A 26363-nucleotide genomic window follows, 5' to 3' on the forward strand; every position below is an offset into this window, starting at 1 on the left:
CTAAAAATGGGATCAGGAAGTTGAGATGGCTTCTGGTAATCGATTACCAATGGGTGTAATCGATTACCAGGCTTAGAAATAGAGACAGTATGTTGAGGAGGCCTCTGGTAATCGATTACCAATACTGTGTAATTGATTACACAGAGTAACAGGTCACTGGTAATCGATTACCAGTTATGTGTAATCGATTACACAGTGCATATTGCAGGTTTCCATGTTCTGAAGCTGTGTAACTCGAGTTTGGCCTCTGGTAATCGATTACACAGTGCATATTGCATTGGTAATCGATTACCAGAGATGGAAAGCCGTGAGGCACACCTTTTAATTGCGTGTAGTGGTTATGGGACGCATTGTGTTGCCACTGTAGTTAGATCTCTCGTGAAAGAGTCTACCCCTTTCTTTTATTTCTTGTAGATCACGATGGCAGCGCAATTAATCCATGACCGAGTGGAGATGGAGTGCCTAGAGGGAGTTTGGGAGACCCTCGAAGGCAATGCGAGGTGCCGATTCCGGGGCATGATTCGATTCACGGCTACTTCATTGGTACATCCAGAGGAACCAGCACGCACGCTTCAGCGCACTGTGGAGTGGATATTACCTACACCTACTCCATATCTACTAGTTGAGCCAGTCCAAGTGATAGAGGTGATGTCATCTGAGGAAGACCCTGAGGAGGACCCAGAGGAGCTACATCCTGAGCCTGCTGTGGATGCTCTTGACTTTCTAGAGGGTGATGAGGACCCACTCCCTGAGGTGGATTCTCCCGAGGACGTCATGTCGGAATCTGAGGCAGACTCTACGGAGGAGAGCGGTCCTGGAGAGATAGCGACTAGTGGAGGTTCTTCATCATAGCAAACGACTCCTTAGACTAGGTTTATATACTTTTTGGGGGTGGGTGTATCTAGTACAGATAGTTAGGTTTACTCTTTTGGTTTTTGTATGGGTAGACCTATTGTATAGGAATTTGATGATTGTATACATGTGGCTGAAGCCACCATAGTGGATACCTTTGCTCTGGATGTCACTATGTATTTTGCGAAACTCCCATATTTTGGACAGCTTTAAATGATGAATGTACTTATGATTAATCTTGTTATTTGAAAAGAATGTGTTAACAAACTTTATTTGCAAGAGAGTTTACCGACCGTATTTTATTTTATTATTTTACACGTGACGACCTAAAATGATGGCTGGTACACTTTTATTTTTTGAAAGAGCAAAATATTTTAGAGGTTATGCGTGATCAGAAAGAAATGACTCCGAATAAAGTTGTGAATTGGCCATTCAAGACTCTATAGTGATGATTTTCCGTCTGAACTTAATTACTGTGAAAAAGAGAAAGAAACGAAAAAGAAAAAAAATTCCCATGGTTTTTGTTATTTAAATCACTACTTAAACCAACCATTATTTAGGGACGCCACAATATGCATATGTTGCGTTCGAGTCATATCCTCAGAAAAATAGAGGTTGAGGAACCTTGGCTGGGGTTATAGCAACCATTGAATTATCGAGTAGATATGGGAGCAAGTTAGCATATGACACCGGAATTTGGGGTGAATCCTACAGGCTTTTTGCTGCAAAATTCCTTTTTGGTTGGTGTTTTGGTTTGTGCTAAAGGTGGTGTTCATCATTGGAAGTGCAGTAGACAGACTTTGTGGTTGATTTAGGGATGGTCTTTGTGGATGATTGGGTGAGAGGGACTGTTATTGGCTGAGTAATGACATTGTTGGGCTGATGGGAAATTTGATCGTGTAGGAATGGCAATCATAGCTAGGGTTTCTCCCTCATTCTCATCCTCTTCATTTGCCCCAGCTTTCTCACTCATCAAAGTAGGATGATCAAATTTGCCTCTTTTCAGACCCGCTTCGATCCTTTTGTCGGCAAAGACCAAATTCGCAAAGCTTGAAGGTGCATACCCCACAGTTTTTTCATAGTAAAACACTGGTAATGTGTGTACTATTATTGTGATAATCTTTTTCTCCGTCATTGAGGGAACCACTTGGGTTGCCAGATCCCTCCACCTTTGGGCGTATTCTTTGAAAGATCCGTGCCCCCTTTTTGCACATGTTCTGTAGTTGCATCCTATCCGAAGCCATTATACTGACACTACCTAACGAAGGCAACCATTAGGTCCTTCCAAGAATGGACTCAGGAAGGTTCCAAGTTAGTGTACCAGGTAACAGCTACCCCAGTAAGACTTTCTTGGAAGAAATGTATCAGCAGTTCCTCATCTTTTGCGTATGCCCCCATCTTCCGATAATACATCTTTAGATGGTTCTTGGGGCAAGTATTCCCCTTATACTTGTCAAAGTCTGGCTGGCACCTTGAACTTGGGAGGAGTGATGATATTGGGTACTAGGAACAACTCTTCTAGGTTAAAAAAGGCATAATCTTCGCCTCCTTCAATGGCCTTGAGCCTTTCCTCTAGATGATCCAACTTTTCCATTTCTGCCATAGCATGAGGGTTTTTAACCGTTGTGGAATGCGAGGGGTGTGGTTGTGGGTGATACTGAAATCCCTCCAAAGTGTTTTGCAGGGGTATACCACAAACTGCTTCCCTTTAGTGGCATACCTGAGGCAAGGCTCAAAGTCCGCTAGATAGTGGTGGGGCATTCCATGTGTCTCCCCCATGGGTTGAGAGACATGTGCATGATCAGTTTGAGGTTGTCGGCTTTCAATGAGTATAGGAGCAGAGTTATTGACATTGATGAGAATCCTGAAACTGACCAAATACAGGCTAAAGGCTCAAGTGGAGAAGGACGAAGGCCCAAGTGGAGAAGGATAAAGCCCCCGAGTGGAGAAGGGTGAAGGCCCAAATAGAGAAGGATGAAAGCCCAGAGTCAGAGACACTATCAAGACTATTAATTGTTGCTGAAGGCCCAAACTAATTTGAAGGCCCAAGTTAAATATGTTTTTTAGTTATAATTTTTATTTATTGTAATTTTGACCCAAACTGTTTAGAAGGCCCATGTTTATTTTTATCTTTTGTTCAGATACACTATAAGTATTGGTTTTTGTTTTCAATAAAAAAACTTTTGGCATCTGATAAAATTTGGTGAGAGCTTCTCTCTGGGTTCCTTGTTGAACCAATCTCAGACTTATCAAGGTAATCCTTGTGGCGTCTATCCTGACTTATCTTCCTTCACTGGAAGTGGCGTCATCCAAAACTCTGTAGCCTGTATCAAGCGATCCGCTCCTAGGTAGGATCACATCATCTGGTATCAGAGCTTCAGCTCTTGATATAGGTTCTATCCTATCCTATTATTTTTCTTTGTAATTTGTCCAGGTTCGTGTTTTGTCATTGTTCTGTTATTTGTTTTCTTGTTTGCGTCTTGTTGCGTTCTTGTTTGTGTCTTTGTTTCGTTCTTGTTCTTGTTCTTGTCACGTTTTTGTTCTTGTTCTTGTTTCTTGTGTCTTTCAGACTTTGTGTCAAAAAAAAATCTGTTTGAGTTCTGTTTCAAGTAAAAAAAAAAGTTGCAGAAATTTTTTAAAAAAAGAAAAGAAAAGAAGGAAAAAAAATGGGTGTTTGATCTTTGAAAACGAAATTGCGGCAGTTAGAGGCTTTTTTTTGGTAGAAAATCGTGTACCAAATCCCCTTATCTGAATTCTCCTTTGAATTCTGAGCATTTTGATATATAGTGGGCCTCAAACGGACAATCGTAGCAAAAGATATGAGCATTTGAAGTTTACTTGTCATATCTGTTATCTTATCTGTTATCTTATCTATTATCTTATTTGTTATCCTATCTGTTATCTTATTTGTTATCATATCTGTTTTCCAAATTAAATCTAATTTGTTATCCAAATCCAATCTAATCTATTATCCAAATCAAATCTAATATATTATCCAAATCAAATCTGATCCTTTATCCAAATCAAATCCAATCTGCTATCCAAATCAAGTCCAAGTTGTTATCCCAAATCAAATCTGTTACTCAGTTTGTGATAATTATATTGTCTTTCCTTTTATTTTATATTATTTTGTGTCTAATTTGGTCCATCCAGGAACTTAAGAGTGAACACGAGTGGTAAAAGGAAAGAGGGATACATTACACAAAAGCCTATATTGAGAGCATCAAACACGAGTGAACTACCATCAAAGAGAGAAACATGTGAGTAGAGTGTGGTGAGGTCCTGAATTTTTTTTAAAAAATTACTGCAAAATTCTTTGTTCCTTAATCATGGCAGGAGCTGGTGACAATGGTGGTGTATATCATCAACTGGACGGATTTCAGCGCTTATTACTGGACGCGATGACTACACAAATGCAACGTTTATTGAAACGTAACAATGAAGAGCTCTACAGGCGAATAGAATGACTAGAGCACCAAATGAATCCAAATGTTGGGAGACCTTATGGTGGCAACAGAAGGGTCAATGATGGATCGAACCGAATAGAGGGGCAAGATAGAATTAAGGGAGTAAAACTCAATGTATCCTCTTTTAAAGGTGTGAGTGACCCAGATGCCTACCTTACCTAGGAGATGAAGATTCAGCATGCATTCTCCTACAATGATTATCTGAAAGAGCAGAAGATGAAGTTAGCAGCAGCTACATTCTCAGACTATGCCCTTGTTTGGTGGAAGAAAAATCAAAGAGAGATGAAGAGAAAAGAAGGGCGGGAGATAGATACATGGAATGAGATGAGAAAGGTTATGCGAAAGAGGTATGTTCCAACTAGCTACAGTAGAACCATGCGACAGAAACTCCAGAGGTTATCCCAGGGAAGTTTGATTGTTGAGGACAAGGAGATGGAGATGGCACTAGTGAGGGCCAACATTGAATAGGACACGAAAGCAGTGCATGATGGCTTCACCAACAAGATTTCTTTCCAGCACCATGACCAGAAAATTATTCATAAACCTCTATCCCTTAGAGAAGTGTGTGATGACCAAATCAGAAGGAGAGAAAATAGAGAACAAGAGAGAGACAATAGTGAGGCATCACAAAGGAATAGAAAAAGGAAGAGTGATACACTTGAGAGATGGAGTGATACCCAAGAGAGAGAGAGTGATAATTCTAATCAGTTAACTATTTATGTTTCTCCTAGTGTTCAACCCTTAGTGCAGGAATTTAAAAATGTCTTTCCTAAGGAGATTCCTCATGGACTGCCACCTTTAAGTGGCATAGAACATCAAGTTAATCTCTTTCCCGGAGCTTCATTGCCTAGCAGGCCAACTTATAACAGCAAGCCCCAAGAGACTCAGCATAAGGATGCACAGGCCAAAGTTAAGTATGTGAAAAGATTGTATGACCAAGTGAAGGTGCAAATTGCAAAGAAGAATGAAAGTTATGCCAAGCAAGCCCACAAGAAAAGGAAGGAAGTGGTACTTGAACCCGGTGATGATCCTGGGTATTTGAGGGCAAATGTTTTCCAAGAAGGAGGGAATGATGAGAATCCTGAAACTGGCCAAATACAGGCTAAAGGCCCAAGTGGAGAAGGATAAAGCCCCCGAGTGGAGAAGGATGAAGGTCCAAATGGAGAAGGATGAAGGCCCAGAGGCAGAGACACTATCAAGACTATTAATTGTTGTTGAAGGCCCAAACTAATTTGAAGGCCCAAGTTAAATATGTTTTTTAGTTATAATTTTTATTTATTGTAATTTTGGCCCAAACTGTTTAGAAGGCCCATGTCTATTTTTATCTTTTGTTCAGATACACTATAAGTATTGGTTTTTGTTTTCAATAAAAAAAACTTTTGGCATCTGATAAAATTTGGTGAGAGCTTCTCTCTGGGTTCCTTGTTGAACCAATCTCAGACTTATCAAGGTAATCCTTGTGGCGTCTATCCTGACTTATCTTCCTTCACTGGAAGTGGCGTCATCCAAAACTCCGTAGCCTGTATCAAACGTTCTGCCCCGTAAGGTTCACATCAAACATCCTCACTAGGAGTGCATGCCACATTGGGTGGTGTATAGTTGGGAGGCAAGCCATATGGTGGGAAGGCGTGCTTGTTTTGAATTTGCACATAATAGGGGCCGCTCGTACTTCCCAAATCTTTGCCTACCATAGTTGAGGTTGGATGATTCATTTGGTTGAGGCCAGATGGGGGCATCGGGTTCGCCTTAGCAACAGCGCTGGTAGCAGCAACTGCAACCGCATTGGCTTCCATTATCTTCATGCTCATCATGGCCTCCATCATTGTGGCCATTTTCTCTTTCATGGCCTCCATCTCGGCCTTCATCTGCTTTTGCACCTCCTCTACTTCACCCATTACTCTAGCTCTAGCACGGGTTCGGTAAGGGCACCGTAAAGCGTGTTCTTTCCTTTTAATAACAATAATTAAGTTCATTTTTTTTTCAAGGAAAGAATGCAATGAGCAATGCAACCAATGAAAAGCATGGATGTATACGAATGATGCACAGTTGAAGTATTGCGAATTTTTACGCAAGACATGGGGTTGAATCAATTTAGATTTTCAACATGGTCCATGACATCTTTGTCAAGGTGAAACTAGAAGTAACAAGGACATTAACAGTCCTAAATGTGTTTGGCAGTAGACGAAGCAGCGATGTAACCTGATCCATCTTTTGCCCCAATTTTTGCAAGATGGTTACTTCCATACTTCAACTTGACTTGATGAACCATTTTCGTAAAAGCATGAGCTTGGTTCAACCCCATAACCCAAGGAATGGCAATTTCAATTGCCAATAATTTGACAACATTTCACAGAGATGAATGACTCGAGCATACTTAAGCTATGCATGGCAAATGTAATTATGAAATTAAGATGCCCGAAGAAACATCTTTTCTTTGTTAACCATGCATTAGGTACCATGTTCAATCATTTTGTTTTTAAGTGAAACGGGTTTATGATCCCAACATGGTTGGCTCATGGTACCGAACATATGCAACTAAGAATGCAGCGTGAATTTTCATGCTTCCTTTTTTATTTTTGTTTTGTAGAGGAAAATGCAAGGATCATGCATGAGTAAATATGAAAACAAATGGTATGCAAAAAACATGTTAGATGTAGATGCATGGTGATGAAGTGACTTATGCAAAATGCAATGCATGAATATGGTAAGTGACAAATGCAGGAACGATATGTCCATTATGATGCAATGAAGAGATGCTTATGCGGTGCATGATATGAATGCATTTACGGACACGAGAGACCGAAAAATCATATCTTCTTACTTGTGCATTTGGGGGCGCAGTGCCCCATGTGTACAATTAAGAAGGTGATATGGACCTTCCAGCTTCCCGTGACAAAAGACGAGACCAACATACAACGCATGCGTGATGACATCATGTAGATGCGCAAAAGCGCAACAGGGGGATGTACACAACATGGCAATATCCTCAAATAATCATACAACAAAGGCGTACATGACATTTAGGTAATATGCATGGCAGTGTTTAAAACGCACGCAGCGTGTTCGTTTTGTGCCCCTATTTTAGGGACCTAAACAGGAGGAACTAAAAGGCTTTTAGTGATAATTCCCAAGGTGGTCATATCTCTCTTGAGGTTTCTAGAGGTATCATCCCCTTCGAAAAACATATTGCGGCAGTAGGGACTACCAGCAACAATATGTTATCAAAGAGAAAAAACTCTAGATAAGGGTTCACTGTTAACAAGCAAGTCAGAGACCCAGCATGACCACAGATTCACCTCCACTCCTTATGTTCCCATGGACCCGGGTATAGGGCCCCTTTTCAACTCACCATGTGTACAAATAGTGTTGGTGTTTGTGTGCATCAAATGAATAAATATCTATCTCATGCATACATTTCAAAAACACACTAAAAGCATCAAAGAGTTATATATAAGAACGTAAGAGAAATAAAAGGAAACCGACAAAAGAGGAAGTCATGATATTGCAAGAGATTAGAAGGTCTAACTCTCTAAAAACAGTCCTCAGTGGAGTCGCCAACTGTTGCAACCTACCCTTTGGCGGGAGGGCGACGCGAGACTCACGGGTGCGTCTTCCAAGAAAGGAAAATGTGCGGAGTCGCCACCAACATTTACTCGAGGAAAATGCCAGAAAAACCGGAAAGGTGGGGTCTACGAAATTTAAGTGTGAAAGGTTCGGGAGTTTTTTTTACGCACGGGGAAGGTATTAGCACCCCACGCGTCCGTCACAAGGGACGGCAGCCTTTAACCAAGTGTGCAATATCATGTCTTTGATTTGTTTTATTTTCCCTTTTTACGTTTTTTGTCTTTTTATGCCTTTTGTATTTTTTATCTTTTTGTGGTCGACAAGGGTGTTTCCCTCGCTCCTACGTATCCTCAATTGCGATGAGGAAATCAGACCTACGTAGTTCTTTGAGAACTAAACGTTGGTTAAGTTGTTTTGATCTTTTTCCGCAAGATCGATTTTAATCGCACAAAAGTCGTTTAAGGTGTTGGACCATTTAAACGATCTTTTGATTCTTTTGAAAGGAGAGAAACGTTAAGGTGTTGGACCATTAACGTTCTCTTTGTTTTTGAAAGGAGATAAACGTTAAGGCGTTGAACCATTAATGATCTCTTGGGGTGGTCGACAAAAGCAGGACTTTTGCTCCTACGTATCCTCAATTGCGATGAGGAAATCAGACCTACGTAGTTCTTGCAAAAGCGGTAAAGTTACATGTTGATTTTATGCTTTTGAACTGTCCATGTTAACCGATAAATGCAAAGAGGACCGTTTAAGGCGTTGGACCTTAAAACGGCCTTTAGTGATTTTTGCGAAAAAAGCTTGATTTGTGAGTTGATTTTAGCTTTAGTTTCACTTTGGTTATTAGTCAATTCATTCAAGGAAACTTCCAAAGAAAAACGTTTGATTGATTTTCTTTTATTATTTTATTCAAAGATATTTTTTATTATTTTCTTATTATTTTTTCAAGATATTTTGATTATTTTATTATTATTTTTCCTTTTTTGGTTTAACTATGGTTACAATGCGAATGACCGGTTAGATTTTGCTTTAACAGTGATTAAACGACATTACAACACAAATGATCGGTTGAAATTCATTTTATCATTTATTAGGCGAGATAACGACTTAAATAAACGGTTAAAGCATGTTATAAACGGAAGAAAAGAAAACCGAAAGTGAACGAAATAAAGATGAAAGCTAACAAAACAAGAAATGAATTGAAAGTCTCGGATTCAGAAACTTACCGGTTAAAGAACAAAGAACGAACGAAGAACGAATGAAGAACGGTGAAGAACGGCGGAAAACCTTCATGGATTTGCTCACAGAAACATCTCGAAAGCATTACGGAAGCACCTCGGCAAGGGTTTTCTTCACGAAAAATTTTTTTTTCACCCAAAATAGCTGAAATGCATAGCCAAGGGGGTTAGGGACCCTTTGGAACAACTTCCCTTCGCCTATTTATAGGAAAAGGGGGAAGAGGTTGCCGCCCAGCTCGCCCAAGCGAGCTGGGTTGCTTCCTCCTTAAGTAACCCAACTTCCAAAATGTTCTAGAATAGCCCAGCTTCCCAAATGCTATTTGCACCCCCATCTTGATAAGTTCACCCTCCTCTTTCCTAATTTACAAAAAAGTTACGGAAGCCTTATGGAAGCATATAGAACTTGACTTTCTTCTTTTTTTCTCTTCCTTCGCACCCTTATTAAGTGAAATATTCTTTTTAGGGTTACGGGAATTTTACGGAAGCATATAGGACTTGATTTTCTTCTTTTTCCTCTTCCCTTTCACCAATATTAAGTGAAATATGTTTACCCAAGGTTTTCGAAAATTTTACGGAAGCATTACAGAAGCCCCAGAAACTATTTTTCAACAAAACGTGGAGGATCTTGATAAGTTCACCCCCCCCCCTTTGCTAAATACACTCTCATTTATTTACACACCCCCCACTTTGCTAAATACACTCCCATTTTCGTGTTTTTGATCGGTTTCTTCCCGAAACATCCCAAAACTTTACGGATTATGCAACGATACTCTTTTTGCCCTCCGGAATGTTGTGGGACTTTACGGATTACGCAAAAATGCTCTTTTTGACTTCCAAAATCTTGCGGAACTTTACAGATTGCGCAACAATGCTTGTTTCGAGGGTTCTAAAGGGAGCAAACAAGGTTCAAGGACCGACCGCCAGTACTCCCGGACGAAATTAGGGTATGACACATAACAATCTATGTTGCAAAACCTGCCCTCTAGAAATGAAGTAAAAGTGGTCTTTTATTGTTTTTGGTCACTTCTTTAATGTGTTTTAAAAAATGGAGTTCCAAAAGTTTTCTTGTTGGCTTCATTGACATGAAAAAATATGGGATTGAATCATTATTTGAACCAAAATATCTAAGACACATGACAATCTAAGTGCCAAAAGTTGCACCCCTGGAATGAAATTTTAATGTAAAAGTAATTTTTTCTTGTATTTGGCTGCTTCTTTAATGTGTTTTAAGGCCAAATGGAGATCCAATAATTTTCTTGTTGGATTCATTGACATGAAAAATATGGGAGTGCATCATTATTTGAACCAAAATATCTAACACACATAACAATCGAGGTGTCAAAATTTGCCATCATGGAATGAAATTTAGAAGTAAAAGTAATTTTTTCTTGTTTGTGGCCATTTTATTAGTGTGGAAGGCCGAATGGAATCCCAGTGTTTTTCTTGTGTTTCATTGACATGAAAAATATGAGAATGAATCATTATTTGAAAAAAAAAACTTGATACAGATAACAATATAGGTTCCAAAATTTGCTCCCATAGAATGAAATTTTTGAAGTGAAGTGATATTTTTCTTATTTTTGGCCACTTCATTAATGCGTAAGGCTGAATGCAATCCCAAAAGGTTTTTTGTTTGTTTCATTGACATGGAAAAATATAGGAATCAATCATTATTGGAAAAAAAAATACCTTATACACATAACAATATATAGGTTCCAAAATTTTCCCCCATGGAAGGAAATTTTGAAGTGAAGTGATTTTTTCTTGTTTTTGGGCACTTCATTAATGTGTAAGACCGAATGGAGTCCTAAAAGTTTTCTTGTTTGTTTCATTGATATGAAAAATATGGGAATGAATCATTATTTGAAAAAAAATACCCGATACACATAACAATATAGGTTCCAAAATTTGCCGCCATGGAATGAAATTTTGAAGTGATTATTTCTTTTTTTGGCCACTTCTTTAATGGATTTTAAGGCCAAATGGCTCCCTAGAGTTGTCTTGTAGGCATCATTGACATTAATAATATGGGATTAAATAATTATTTGAACCAAAATATCTGACAAACTTGTCAATATAGGTGCCAAAAGTTGCCCTCAAGGAATGAAATTTTGAAGGAAAAGTAATTTTTTTCTTGTTTTGGCCACATCTTTCATGCATTTTTAGGCTGTATGGAGTCTCGAAAATTGCCTTGTTAGCTTCATTGACCTGAAAAATATGGGAATGAATTTTAATTTGAACCAAAATATCTTATACTCATAACAATCTAGGTGCCAAAAGTTGCAATCATGTAATGAAATTTTAAAGTAAAGGTGATTTTTTTTGCCACTTCTTTAATGTGTTTTAAGGCCAAATGGAGTCTGGAAATTAAGTGTTCTTGTTGGCTTCATTGACTTGAAAAATATGGTAATATTATTTGAACCAAAATATCTAATACATATAACGATCAAGGTGCCAAAAATTGTCCTCATGGAATGAAATTTTGAAGTAAAAGTGTTTTTTCTTGTTTTTACCACTTCTTTAATGCATTTTAAGGCCGAATGTCTCGATAGTTGTCTTGTTGACTTCATTTACAAGAAAACAATGGGAATGAATTATTATTTTAACTAAAATATTTGATAAACATAACAATTTAGGTGCCAAAAGTTGCTCTCATGGAATGAAATTTTGTTGATTAAAATAATTGTAACTCACAAGGATGTAGAGGAATGTTGTACTTTTTTTTATAAAATATTATCGATTTAAATACAGATTTTGTAACAGGTGGAAATCTTAAAAGCAATAACAAACTTCCTAAAATAGCCACCATCTTAAACTACTAATAAGTAACTAAAAAATAAAATAGCAGTCCTAAAACTTGGTTAAACAGTAGCAAAAGAAAACTGATATCAACTTCTGATACACAGTTCAACACTCCTCCTTGTATTAGTGGTTGACCAGTCCAAGCTTCTCCATTGGTAACTCAAACTTGCTTCTTGGAAGAACTTTGGTGAAGATATCTGATAACTAGTCTTCAGTTTTGCAGTACTTTAAGCACACTACACCTTTCCTCTGTATATCTCTGAGAAAAATAATTTGATTCTACAATGCTTTGTTTTTCCTTGAAAAATTGGGTTTTTTGAGAAGGCTATGGCTGCATGGTTGTCCACCATTGCTTTAGTAGTTGTCTCTTACTCCAAGTGCAAAGCAGTTAGTATTTTTCTTAGCCATAAGGCTTGATTAACAGTTGTTGTGGATGTTATAAATTTTGCTTCAATTGTTGACTATGCAAGAAGTTCTTGTTTTTTTTAACACTAGGAGAATATCTCTAATAAAAACTGAAACTATAGCCTTAAGTGTTTTTCATGTCATCTAAAGATCATGTCCATGTTAAGTCTTGCTATGTCCAAGTCATGTTAGATTATACCAAATAGTTAAGTCCCTAAGGTTTTGATGTTAACAAAGTATAAATTTTATGTGTTAACCTTTCATGCTTAAGCTATAGGTTTATCTTTCTCTATGACATACAAGCAGAAAGGATGAGTAGAAAGGCTTTGGACTATAGCTAAAGTATCAGTCATTGGACGATACTATCCCAGCGTCTAGTCCCAAGAAGGCAAGTGCTTTAGCACTTGGCTCATAGTCCAAAGGCAATAGAACAATTACTCAATCCTCAAGAACTGAGAGTTATCATCAGAAATTAACATTCATGGTTCAGTAAGCAATTCGTGCCATAGTGCATAAGAGGGAAATTTTGAATTGTCATCTCTTGACATTCTTTATTACTTTTGTTATGTGCAATTAACGTTGTATTTGAATTGTACACTGAAAGTCAGCTTTGAGCACAAGGAAACATTGGTAAGATGTACTTCTATGAAGATATGTTGCAGAAGATGTTTATGGTCACCATGCACTCTCTCTCTCTCTCTCTCTCTCTCTGCATAGTAATGTGCCATATGTAAAGTGTGACACCCTCTACCCCACACATATATGTACTAATAATAAAAGGAATAAAAATGTAGAATTAATTAAAAGTTTTTTTAAAACACATTTAAATAAAAACATTTCAAAATGGTAAAAGGCTCACATTCACTTTTCTAACATCATAATGGAATGTGTCCAAATAAATAATAAGATCATCTCGACTCAAACAAGGTCGTCCAAGACTTCATGCAATTAATATAGAAATCTATGTCTCAATGTCACATCTTATCAGAGTATTGTGTTCTAACGCTGTCGCAACCTTCCCTTCGACGGGAGGGCGAGGCGAAAGGTAAAATTGTGTCTTCTCGTGAAGAAAAAGCGTGGAGTCGCCACCAACATTTATTCGAGGAAAACATTAGAAAAACCAAAAAGAGGTCTGTGAATTTTGAAAATAAGGGTTCAATAGTTTTTTACGCATGGGGAAGGTATTAGCACCTCGTGCGCCTATCACAAGGGACGACAACCTTTAATCGAGTGTGCAAAACATGACTTCAAAATTGTGTATTTTTCCCTTTTTTATTTTTTTTATTTTTTTGGGGTCGACAAGGGTGTTGCCCTTGCTCCTACGTATCCTCAGGTGCGATGAGGAATTCAGACCTACGTAGTTCTTTAAGTCTGAAAGTTTGTGGACAAATCCTTTTCAAGAAGGAGGGAGTGATGAGGACATAACCAAGGGCAAGGACCATGAAGCACTTGAAGGTCCCATGACCAGAGGCAGACTTAAACAAGCCCAACACGTCATAGAGACAAGGCTGGTCATTTGTATAGCTGCCATTGATGATGATTGAAGGCCCAAGTGGAGAAAGATGAAGGCCCAGAGGCAGAGGCACTACCAAGACTACTAATTGTTGTTGAAGGCCCAAACTAACTTGAAGGCCCAAGTTAAATAAGTTTTTAGTTATAATTTATTTTTATTGTAATTTTGGCCCAAACTGTTTAGAAGGCCCATGTCTATTTTTATCTTTTTCTTCAGATACACTATAAGTATTTGTTTTTGTTTTCAATAAAAGAACCTTTGACATTTGATAAAATTTGGTGAGAGTTTCTCTCTGAGTTCCTTGTTGAACCAATCTCAGACTTATCAAGGTAATCCTTGTGGCGTCTACCCTGACTTATCTTCCTTCACCGGAAGTGGCGTCATCCAAAAACTCTACAGCCTGTATCAAGTGATCCGTTCCTAGTCAGGTTCACATCAAAAAGATTGATTTTAATTGCGAACAAAAGTCGTTTAAGGCGTTGAACCTTGAAACGATCTTTTAAATTTAAAAAGAGGAGAGCATTGTTAAGGCGTTGGACCTTGAAACGATCTCAAGTGACTTTAATGAAGAGAAATTCAGTTATATGTTGATTTCATCTTGGTTTTATTCATTAACTTTCAATCTCTTTAAAAAGATGATTTACGACATTAATGATTGGTTGAAACTTACTTTACAAGAAGAAAAGTTATTACTGATGGTAGAAGAATGAGATGAAGATGCGCAAAGCAACAAAGAGGACCCCTAAGGGTGCATAAACCGTATCCAAATCCTTAAAACAAATACTAACCGGATGCCGAACGAAGAACGATGTAGAAGTCGATTAGGGTCGCAATTCGGTAGCACCTCGACCTCGTTTTTCTCTTCTTTCTTCTTTTTCACTCTGATTTCTCTCAAAATACTCTTAGTACTGAAGGTCCAACCCCTTCCTCAGCCTCCTTCATGCCTATTTATAGGAAATTAGGGCACTTGGTGGTCTTGCAGCTCGCCTAGGTGAGCTGGTTATTTCACCCCTAAGCTATAAAAAATGCCTAAAATGACCTTTTTGCCCTTCCCCTTGGGTATTTTCCGCATCCTTGACCAAAACATCGAATGATCTTTTATTTTATGCGGTAACTGGTGTCGAACAACTCAATTTGGCTAACGAGAATGAAAAAGTCCATGAATGATAATCCTCGGACAAAATTAGGGTATGACAAGCACCCTCTAGCATGAGGTTCGCCGTAGTCATCCACCTAACCATTTGCTCCCACGAACACAAAGTTTGAAATCATCACATGATCCAAATACAAATAGCACACAGGGAGTGAGTTATCACATTCTTAACAAATACAGAGAAACGGTACAACATAGATATACATATCATATAAATAAATTACAACTTACTTAAACACAGTTCACGTCATTCCACCACTTGTCGTGTAACACCACATCTCAACACAACACGTCTCATTCATTTTCACATCATTCACGTACTCAAGGGTCAAACACAATATCACTCAACCAATCAATATCAGTCAATACACAAGTGTTATGCAACATAGATACTAAGAATCAATCCTATATGCAATGTGGTACCATGTCAGTGAAAAACCTCGTTGGGCAACTAGGTGTACATAACAAGACAAACCACACACTATTAAGTCAGGTCACTCTCACAAGGTAAAATCATAGGGAGACTAGTTAGGGTCACGCTATTTTGCGAGAATGCTCCAACCATGTGGGATCGACACAAGCTTAAAGGAGCACTCAAACCGGGTGTACTTACCCTCAAGGCCTATACTCTGAAGAGTCCATCAGGGTCTCTCCCTTCTGATTCAGGTTCAACCTAGAAAACATTTTAGCACACAAACTCTATCTATGAATTGTACAAAACACACGACTCCTCAATTGTTCTCAAAATAATTTTATCTTGTCGTGCTTGTGATTAAATTCGTCGAGTCCCCATAGTGGTTCTCATCACAATACTCGTTGAACATTAACTCGTCCCCCTTAAAGGGTCTTATAGTCGTTTGATTGTACGATTCATAGCTCACAACTCAGTGCATACAACATCTCAATGCACATATATATTACAAGTCAATACATACTCAATTTATCACATACACTCGGTCTCAATCACATTGGTATAATCCCAATTTAACATGTTATCACACCTCATGAACCATATACACTTTACCTATGAACTATGCAATACACACAACTATTCAATTATTTTCAAAATTATTTTAACTCATCGCGCCTCAAAGTGATTCAACTCGTCGGGTCCCCATAGTGGATCCCATCATAACACTCATCACGCAAAAACTCATCGCCCTTAAAGGGTCTTCAATTGTGTGATTTCACATTTCATAGCTCACAACTCAATACATACAACATCTCGATACACACGTATCTCACCATTCATCACAGGTTCAATTTGTCACTTACTGACAATTTGAATCACCATTTCATAATCTCAATATAACAATTTATACAAAATGCTTCTCACAACATGGGGAGTAAAACCCCTCAAACAATTCCACATAATCATATTAAAATCAATTAATCAAAATCATAGGTCAAAAACACGAAAACACCAAAAGCACTCAATAGTGATTTTGAATCCTAGTTTAAATTAAATTATTTTTTTAGGAAATGAGCATTGTATGCTAGTTTAAAATCACTTCATAGTGATTTTGAATCACCACAAAATGTGATTTTTTTTAATTTAGACTAAAGGATTAAATTGAATTAATTTTTAAAAAATAGAAAAACAATTGAACAAAAAAATTAAAAGATCAAATTGAATCTAAAAAATAAATCAAAAGATTAAAAAACTAATTTAACTAGAGAAAAAAAAGACGATGAAACTCAGATGGGGTGAATTGGTTTTTAAATCAAATCAAACTTAAAAAATAAAATTTTGAAAACTTTCTTTTCCAAGGATCGTATTACAAACTTTTATTAAAACCAATATTCAATCATCCTTAACACAAATCTCTTTTTGTTAAAGTTCTTATTCAAAAAGATATCTTCTTTAAACTTCAACAAATTGGTCAAGAATACAATGAGAGAAAAAAATAAGATCAAGAGGAGATGTACACCAATTTATACTGGTTCACTCTATCTCTAAAAAACCTACTCCAGTTATCTCATTCAATCTGATTAGATTTTGATTATACATGTAGAATTCTTACAAGCAATCATAATCAATTTTAGTTCTTCCCCAAGAGAGACTAAGGTACCAACCCTAGAGTCCTTTGTGAATAAGAGCTAAGAGACCCTTAACCCAAACTAGAAAAAACTATTCTAGCATGCTTTCAAAAATTCATGCATATCAACATGTAAAACACACGAAAGATTGAGTCAAGAAGAGACACAACCTAATCAATCACATGCAAGAACCTTTGCCTGGGTGAATGAGTTTCTTCTTGATCTCACAAGAAATTCATAACTCACTTTTTACATGAGAGCTTTAGAAAACGAAGTATAGAAGAAGTGAGTCACACACACTATTCTAAGCTCTTTTTCTTCTCTCTTATTTTCTTCTTAGAAGGGAGAACACATGGTGGCTATTTATAGAGAAAACAGTTATGACTGATTGTAATCGATTAAATAGCCAATGAAATGGATTATTTCGAAGAAGTAATCGATTATATTATCATTGCAATCAATTAAAGTATTCTCCCCAACACTTGGAAAGGTTTCAAAAATAATGTAAGCGATCAGATTCTTGATGTAATCTATTAAAGTATTCTTGGGAACACTTTTAAGAACAAAGTAATCGATTACAATCACCTAGTAATCGATTAAAGTAGAGACTCATGAAAAATCATACATGGTCTCCACTGAACAATGCAATCGATCACAAATAATTTGTAATCAATTAAACTAAAACGAGAATATCTCTGAAAGCTACAAACACTTGAGTAATTGATTATTATCACCTTGTAATCGATTAAAACAAAGACTTTTATGCACTGAAGATGTTTCTAACTTTAGAAACAATCTTCCTACCTCTACATGATGATGCATGATGTACATATGAAAAGATAGAGACTAAGATAAAACAATCAATACAAATACCACTCAAAAAGTTGGGCATGTAAAAAGACAAAACTTCTTCCTGCTCCAAAGCTTAATTTTTATGTTGCTCCCCCTATCTCTAACATTAACCTTCTGTTTTATCATACTCACTTAAGTGCATCCACAATGGTATAAGGTTGTTTATAAAAAAATATATATTATTTTGATGTGTTACATATAATTTTGAATTGTTTAAAATTAAAAAGAGTTGCTTATATAAATAATTATTGTTCATGAGTGGTTAAACTTTGTATTAAATATAGGAGAGAGAGAAATGAAATATTTGGTTAAATAACTTGTTAATAAAAATTCATATTGAAGAAAATTAATTGAGTTGCTTAAGATTGATGTAACATAAATTAGATTGTTTGTATGAAGATCGTTGAATATGTTCTTAGTAACTTTTGTTAAGAGGCAAGCTCACTCTAATCCACACTTGCTTGCAAGGAGGACAACAAACCAAGCTAAACTTAGTTTTTCATTATAATTTTCATGTATTTACCAAACTATCATGAATGAAGTGGTTTTGCTTCTGTAAAAAAAAAATTAATTTGGTGTTATATGTCAAGATGCAATGTCATTTCAAATTGATATGTGTATAAAAATTGTACGAAGGATTAACTTGTTCTAATAGACACACTATAAAGATCAAAGTGAAACCTTTTCAATTTAAATTACTAAAATGAAAGCTAAAATAAGGTAAGGAACTAAAATTTTATTTTAACTCAAATTATATTATATACATAATTTGTCAATATAATATTTTTTACACAAATAATTAGTTAGAAATCACATATCTACCAAAAATCCTTGGTACAAGATTTTATATATATATATATATTCAAGAACAATGTATAAAAAGTAAATTCAAAACTTTTTATACTAATAATTATAGAGAAATTCATCAAAAAAAAGTTATAGAGGAAAAAGATTATGAACTGATAATGTAAAATAGTTTTACACAATTATCCAATCACAACTCATCATGTATGGTAAGTATGTTGACTTTTATAATAATTAAAAGTCATTCAAATGATTAATTGAGATTGGATAGTGTAAAATCATTTTACACCCATTTAATGTATAGTCATATAAGAATTTAATTTATATACACCATTGACCAATTAAAATGATTATATATACAATATTTAGAGTTTAATAATAATTTTAGTATGTCGAAACACAAATCATAGTTGATATGACTATTAAAATAGTTATCATAAAAATAAATAAACGTATCATAGCTGAAAACCCCTTGACCTTGACCAAATACCCTCTTAGCCAAGATAAGGAGCTTAAGCAACATGATAAGAGGTTGATAGTATGGGTCAGCCTAGACCAAATACCTCAAAGGCATAGGTCAAGCACCTCATCGGCAAGACTAGACTCTTTTTTAACCATACAAAGAGATTATGATGAAGATTAAGTAAAAAAAACACAAATTACGTGTAAACATCATCAACTAGCGAAGTGCCTTCGTAGGTATTCACTCTCACCGCAAAGGATGAGAAGCACATGAAGGAAGGAAAGAGCACAACACCCCATCTCAGTAGGAAAAATTACCTTAGTATCCTAGTGAGATACTCTCTATACAAATTAAACTTTATGATTAAATTAATATTTTGGTAATATTAATCACCAAATTAAAATAATAATATCAAGTTTGCCGAGATAAATTTCACGCTCTATTGAATGACACGAAGAAAGGGCATATATGCGTGTGTATGTATGTTGTTGAGGTTTATCCAAAACAAAACTAGATGTGGAAATTGGAATAGCCATAGCCATAAGGCAGCACCCACCGTTGCACTGTTGACTATGCTGCTAGCTCAACCCATTTTCCTCTCTCGCAACTTTCCCACTCTCAACAACAACCACCGAAATTCGAGAACTTCACTTCAACTTCACAACCCTCCTGAAGTAAGAGTTTCACCGCAAAGAACGCCAATAATAGCCTCTTCTGGTTGTTTTGGTTGCTTCGTGAAACCGCTTGATGTCAGAACCAAAAAAGCCACGTTGGGTGCGTTTCTTAAGAAAAAAAAAGGTGGTGTCCATATTTGCCATAGTTTGAAGGAAGAGAGTGAGGTTGGTGGGAATAGCAATAATCCAAGAGACTGGACAACCTCCATTTTGCTCTTTCTACTGTGGGCTGCGCTAATGTACTATGTTTTCTTTCTCACCCCAAACCAGACCCCGGTATGTCCCTACCTATTGCTTTCTAATTTGCAATATGCTAATAATCGTTTACTCTTTGCGGCAACTTTTACTAACCTTAACCCTTAGACACATGTAGTTTTTACACAATTTAACACTAGCTATAAGTGTTAGCACAATTGGTAGCAGATGGCTGTGTTCCTTAAGCATGCTGATAGGGGGTTCGATTCCCTGACCGTGTGTATGGAGAAGACTTTGTTTGGAGAGGCAAAATCTCATGACTTTTGGCTATGGGATACCTTGCTTCCAAAAAAAACAAAAAACAACTGGTTTTAGATAATTTTATACTAAGTTACTAACTAACCTTAACCATTGTAATTATGACAAACACAACTACAACTAGTTTTGCACGATCTTACACTAGCCAACTTAAAAGTATATATGTATGTATATGAGAAGTCGCAAGGGAAGTCAGTCCCTGAGTTACAATATCATGTGTTGACGTAGTGGTTACTTGTTATTTTTCTTTGCCTTATAGATGGCAGAAGTTTTAAGAATTTAATCAGAAAACGCCGACATACCATCATCAAATTGTAAAGTTTGTTGTATGATAATATTGTTAGCTTTTGTAATAATTGCTCTGAAAGTCATATTTAACCCATGATTTCTAATTGTTTGACAGAGTAAAATTAAACTCAAGTTTTAAAATGCCAGAGTAACATTAGGATCTTCACTGTGGTTATATCCATTGTTTGTTATCATTTTGGATTGGAGATTGGTTTTAGTATTGTGGTTTGGAAGGTCATTTCTGCAATTTCAGTAATCATGTTGCAATTGCAACTGCAATTTAAAACCATGGTTTGGATCATTTGTTTTATTTGACAAAGAAGAAAATGCAAATGGTGCTATCTCCATGTTCTTCAAAATTATGATAACGATCATTCTTGAGCAACTAATGCTTGCAAAATTATTTATCTGAGCTGAAGAAGAATGAAAATATGACTTCTGCACTGGTCATATCAATTGTTTGACCAGCCTATTTTATGCTAGTGCAGGCTTAGACTGTGTACATCTTTAGGCATTCAGCATACTCTTTGGTCCTCTTGTGAGAGCACCAAAGTATCCTTTGCAGTTTCTATCTCCCCATGCCTATATTTTTCCTTTCTTTTTGTTTTAATCAGTGAGGTTACTTTTTTTTTTCTTTTATCTTCATTCAGTCAAGGGACACGTATTTCTTGAAAAAGCTCCTGAATCTGAAAGGAGATGATGGTTTCAGAATGAATGAAGTGCTAGTATCATTGTGGTATTTAATGGGCTTGTGGCCGTTGGTATATAGCATGCTCTTGCTTCCTACAGGAAGAAGGTACTTCCCTTTGGTGTATATTTTTCTCTTAACATAAATAATATGGTGTCTTTGATCAGATTTCAAACCACTCATAAGCTTCTACATATTAGTTTAAGCTTTTAGGCAAGTTGTCCTTGAAATGGTAAGCTGTAAGGGACTCTGTCAAGGACAAATCTCTTAAAAGCTTAAGTTGTTAGGCTGATGTTCATGAATAGTTTCATTTTCATAAACATCTTTGCCATGCATCTACTGTTACTTGCTTTTGTAAAAATTATAAAATCAATTGGAAGGTTGATGATTCAGGTCTTCTTAAACAGGGTCAATATTTTGAATCAATGTTGTCAAACCAAGATTCAAATAAAAAATTGCAATTTGTATTGAATTATAAGATTCAAATACAATGAAAACAACTTCAAATGTTTTATACAAATGATGTATAATGCTCAATTTAACTATTTTAAACTAGAAATAGGTAAAACAACTTAGCCATAAGTGTCTCAAAACACAATCATGTCATAACTGAGTGTGTGAAGCCTCTATCCTGGAAGAATGAAAGCAGAGCAGTGGGATAGTCAAATAGAGTGCATGCTTTAAACGAGTGTGTGACTAATAAAGTAGTGGAATAATTAAAAAGGATAAGTTGAGTAATTATATGCAATGCAATAGAATTTGTATTTATTGGAGATAACTGTGAAATTCCGGCATATAGAAACATAGATGACAGAAAGTTAAGAAGTGGAGATGAGAGTCTGACTAGAGAAGAGAGAGAGAGAGAAATTGAAGTCACTCGTACTATTTTCACCTCCTATTACATTCCCTTTTTCCCTTATATTCCTTACACATCCAACAACGAACTCTGATTCATATTGCGTGAGTTCATTCTTGGTGCCTTAATTTGCACATCACCCTCCACATGTCCTTGTCCTTGAACTAATTTGATTCCTGCTGAATTGCTGATGCGGCTGTCAGTCGTTGTATGGCTGACTTCATCGTGCAATTTTCCCATTTTCTGGCATCTCTCATTTGTTATCATGACATAGTGCTCCTTTAGTTCCTTTTCATTTATATGACTTCTTAATTTCTTTCACCAGAGTTGGTGAATGAAAAGTGAGAAAAAGAATGTACCAAATTGTGTGGTTTGTATTGGTAATACAAAATTGCGTTGATTCATTCTTATATCATAAGATTCAAGATCATTTGAAGTTCATTATATTATACACATCACTAGCTAGCCGAATCAATTCAAATTGTGAATTGTAAATTTTGATTTAATTTGTAAATAGATATTTCTTTAAGCCTTGCTACCCTCCCTTGTGGCAAACCATCAAAACTTGAAACACTAATGAACTGGAAATCCATGATGTAACATTTGACCCTTGTTTTAGGGCGAGTACAATAGAGTTTTCTTTCAGGATAAATACAGCTTAAGCTCTATATATACTCACAGTTTCAAACCACTCCATTGTGCTTCGTGAAAATCAGTCAAAATGACTTATTTGACAGAATAGTAGTTTGAAATAACATACCCCATCCCTGCTATTTTAATTCCACATTACTGCTTTGAATGCCATTTCAAGAACTTTACAAGTTGCCACATGTAACATATTATATTGAGAATGAATGATTTAGTATTTTCATATGTATATGTCTTATTTGACAATGCCTGAAGCTGATTTCATATCTTCCATTTGTTGTTCTACAGCTCAAAAAATATTATTCCTGTATGGCCGTTCCTGATACTTTCATGTTTTGGTGGTGCATATGCTCTTTTTCCGTATTTTGTACTTTGGAAACCGCCAGCTCCCCCTGTTGAAGAAACTCAGCTTAAAACATGGCCTTTGAATTTTCTGGAATCAAAAGTAACTGCAACGGTAATGCTCATCTAAACCTCATCTTGCAAAGTTGCTGCAGACAAATCATAGTAATCTAAATAATGATTCCATGGTTAAGTGATTTTGCTTAGGCTAATGCCCAAGAATAAACACCCGGTTGAAGTCATGTTTATTTTTGGAGAAAAACTTAAAATGTTTTTAAATCATCATATATTTTATTCTTTCTGGTAAAACAATTTGCTTAACCATAGTTCAATTGCTGCAGGCTGCAGCAAAGCACCCCTATTTGAGCTTTGCTCTTCTTTTAAGTCTTTTGACTCTGCATTGGCAATCAAATAATGCTTTATCTTAATACAATTTATATTTGAATTGAAAAATGAACAAATGCCATGGCAAAGGTTGCATTTATAGTGTTCCGTATAATAACATATCATCATAATTGTATGCCATAAACAAACACATACACTACCTGGAAAACTCGCATTTAATGGTTTTACATTACGTAGTATGGTGTGTAGTAAAAGCAAACTAAAAATATTGGGAAGGTTTTCATATAAAAATCTCGCATTTTTAGCCTTAATATTAGAGGAATCAATCTTTCCTTGATATTTTATATTTCCTCTTCCCGTTATTTTTATTCTTGAAAGTGTACCCAATCAATAAAAGCAGTATATGAAGCTGGGGATGCAACAAATCAATTTCACAGTGAACTGAACCAACCATTATTGTTTAGAATTGTTTTTAAAACCCCTGAATCCAAGAGATTTCCTTTGGCATGTATTAATCCCTATTGAAATGGATTAAAAGACTTCCCTTCCTAAACATGCTGTTGGCATGCCTTTATTATGAAATATCTCATGGGAAGAACCCTATTGACTATTATTTAGCATAAGCACACATTCACACTATACTCTTCATTTTTATTTTTTATTTTATTTAATTGGAGTATGTAACTTACCTTGCACATCAGATATCACTTGCTGCAGGGGTAGCCATCATAACTTATGCTGGTCTAGCTGGACAAGATGTGTGGAAAGAATTTTACCAGTACTTCAGGGAAAGCAAATTTGTAAGTTAATGCTCAGCATGTCAAGAAGTTGGCATGACTATTCATTGTATCCTCAACTACTATATACTACTCGACTATTCTATTTTAACCTCCAACTTCAGTTACATTTTAAAATAAAAAACAGAGCTATATATACAACTAACCTCCAACTTAAGGCACAGACTGCCTATTTTTACACTAGTTCATTATTGAAGCTTTAACAATGCCACAAGACTTTTCCATTCTGACCATGCTGATCTTTGCTAATGTAGAATCAACAATTGCTAGTCTACTGAAACCTAATAACTAGGCCAAATTTACGGCTAAATTAGAATACATGTTCTTATGCGCTCATTTTCATAATCTACATTAATCCATTCTTTCCAAAATAGGAAATGGGAAATACTCTTTAGGTGCTAAAATCAGGTTTTCATGTTGCAGATCCATATTATGTCCATTGATTTTATTATACTTTCCACATTTGCACCATTCTGGGTTTACAATGATATGACAGCTCGAAAAAGGTATGCTCCTTGCCATATAAGTTTTTATTTCACTGTTTACAACAGATCCTAGTCCTAGTTATATAAAACAATCTATAGAATATATTTTAATGCTAATCCAATATGCAGGTCTGACAAAGGTTCTTGGCTTCTTCCCCTATCATTGATACCATTTTTAGGGCCTGGTTTATACCTTCTCCTACGGCCATCATTATCAACAGTGGCCATTTCACAAACTCCTGTTGAGCCAGAGTAAAGTTCCATGTGATGACTGTCAACAATACAAGTATACACTTTCCATGCTACAAATTTGAATTTGATTTCAAGTTTGGTTCAGAAAGACAATTTCATTGTACAGAGTCCACAGCATGGTGAGAGCAGCTTGCCACCCTACTCAATAGTCCATAAAAGTATTGAGATCCCTCAGCTTATGCATCATCTGGGGAGATGGAAAGAAATTTCACATTTACCAAGATTTTTATTATTAGATGAGACCCAGTTTCTAAGAAAAGAGCATTATTGCTTCTGTGACATTATTAGCCAATCATAATCTAAGTCCTCAAGTAACTCTAGGAAAAATTCCATTTTAAGGTCCTTAGAAATGCTTATTTCAGCAACAATAGAAGCATAAAAGCTTTGCAATCTGGCTATTGCATTCAAAGATTATGCAGTCCTTTTTATTTTGGGCCAAGTGTTCCTATTTAGGAAGTTATATTTTACACCACTTTTTTATTATTATACTAATTGCATCCCCCTTTATTTTTTTAAGTGTTAGTTTCAAAATTACCCTTGTCCAACCTTGGAAGTGATTTACAAATCATCATTACTAGAAATTTAATTTCGGAATTACAGATGGCTTTTGAAATTTAATTCCTGAAAAACATTGAACTTGAGTATTTAAAAACCCTTCTGGAACTATAGTTTTAGAATGTATAAACACTTCCAAAATTAAATTTGCAGGAGTAATATGTAATTTACTTTCAAAACTAAATTTTCACAATACTATTTAATACATTTCGAAATTAAATTTCCGAAAGTGTTTAAAAACTCTTTGAGAACTTTACTTTTAAAATGTATTTAATACTCTTCCGGAAAAATTAATTCTAAAACCTAAATTAATTTGATTCAAGTGTTTAATATATTTTGGAATAACAGTCCAGAGGAAGTGGCATACTCATCTTCATTGGGAATAACAGTTGAAAAAATAAGGTTAAATAACTATTTAAGTAGATCCTGAACTATATGAAAGTTTTTAATAACTTAATTTTTTTAAATCAGGGCTCTGAACTATAAAAAAAAAAAGATCTCCGGAGCTAGTTTTCACGGCTTGAAAGATCTAACAAATGACAATCTATGGCAGATTTACATAATGAAGGACTCAATTGAAAAAATTACTTAAAAGTTGAGTAAAATGTATTTTTTCATGGAAATTTTTTATTTTTAGGTTGCGTTTGATTTGCTAAAGAATAAGGGATTGGACAACACAAAAATATTTATCCAACATGTTCCATCAGTAGTTGTACATATGCATTATATACATGCCAAGTAATGGATAGTTTATTTATGAGCAATCATTT

General features: G+C 35.8%; 1 protein-coding gene across 1 annotated transcript; it reads left to right on the forward strand.

Moving 5' to 3' along the window:
• Positions 1-19600: 19600 nt before the first annotated feature.
• Positions 19601-25447, forward strand: LOC100804721 (uncharacterized). Its single transcript, XM_003556848.4, has 6 exons — positions 19601-20100; positions 21276-21421; positions 23106-23274; positions 24206-24304; positions 24725-24807; positions 24916-25447. Exons 1-6 carry the CDS (start codon positions 19633-19635, stop codon positions 25040-25042), a joined length of 1092 nt encoding a protein of 363 aa, XP_003556896.3. The 5' UTR covers positions 19601-19632; the 3' UTR covers positions 25043-25447.
• The last annotated feature ends 916 nt before the right edge of the window (positions 25448-26363 follow it).

The sequence above is a fragment of the Glycine max genome, chromosome 20, assembly GCF_000004515.6.
Source record: "Glycine max cultivar Williams 82 chromosome 20, Glycine_max_v4.0, whole genome shotgun sequence".
NCBI lineage: Eukaryota > Viridiplantae > Streptophyta > Magnoliopsida > Fabales > Fabaceae > Glycine > Glycine max.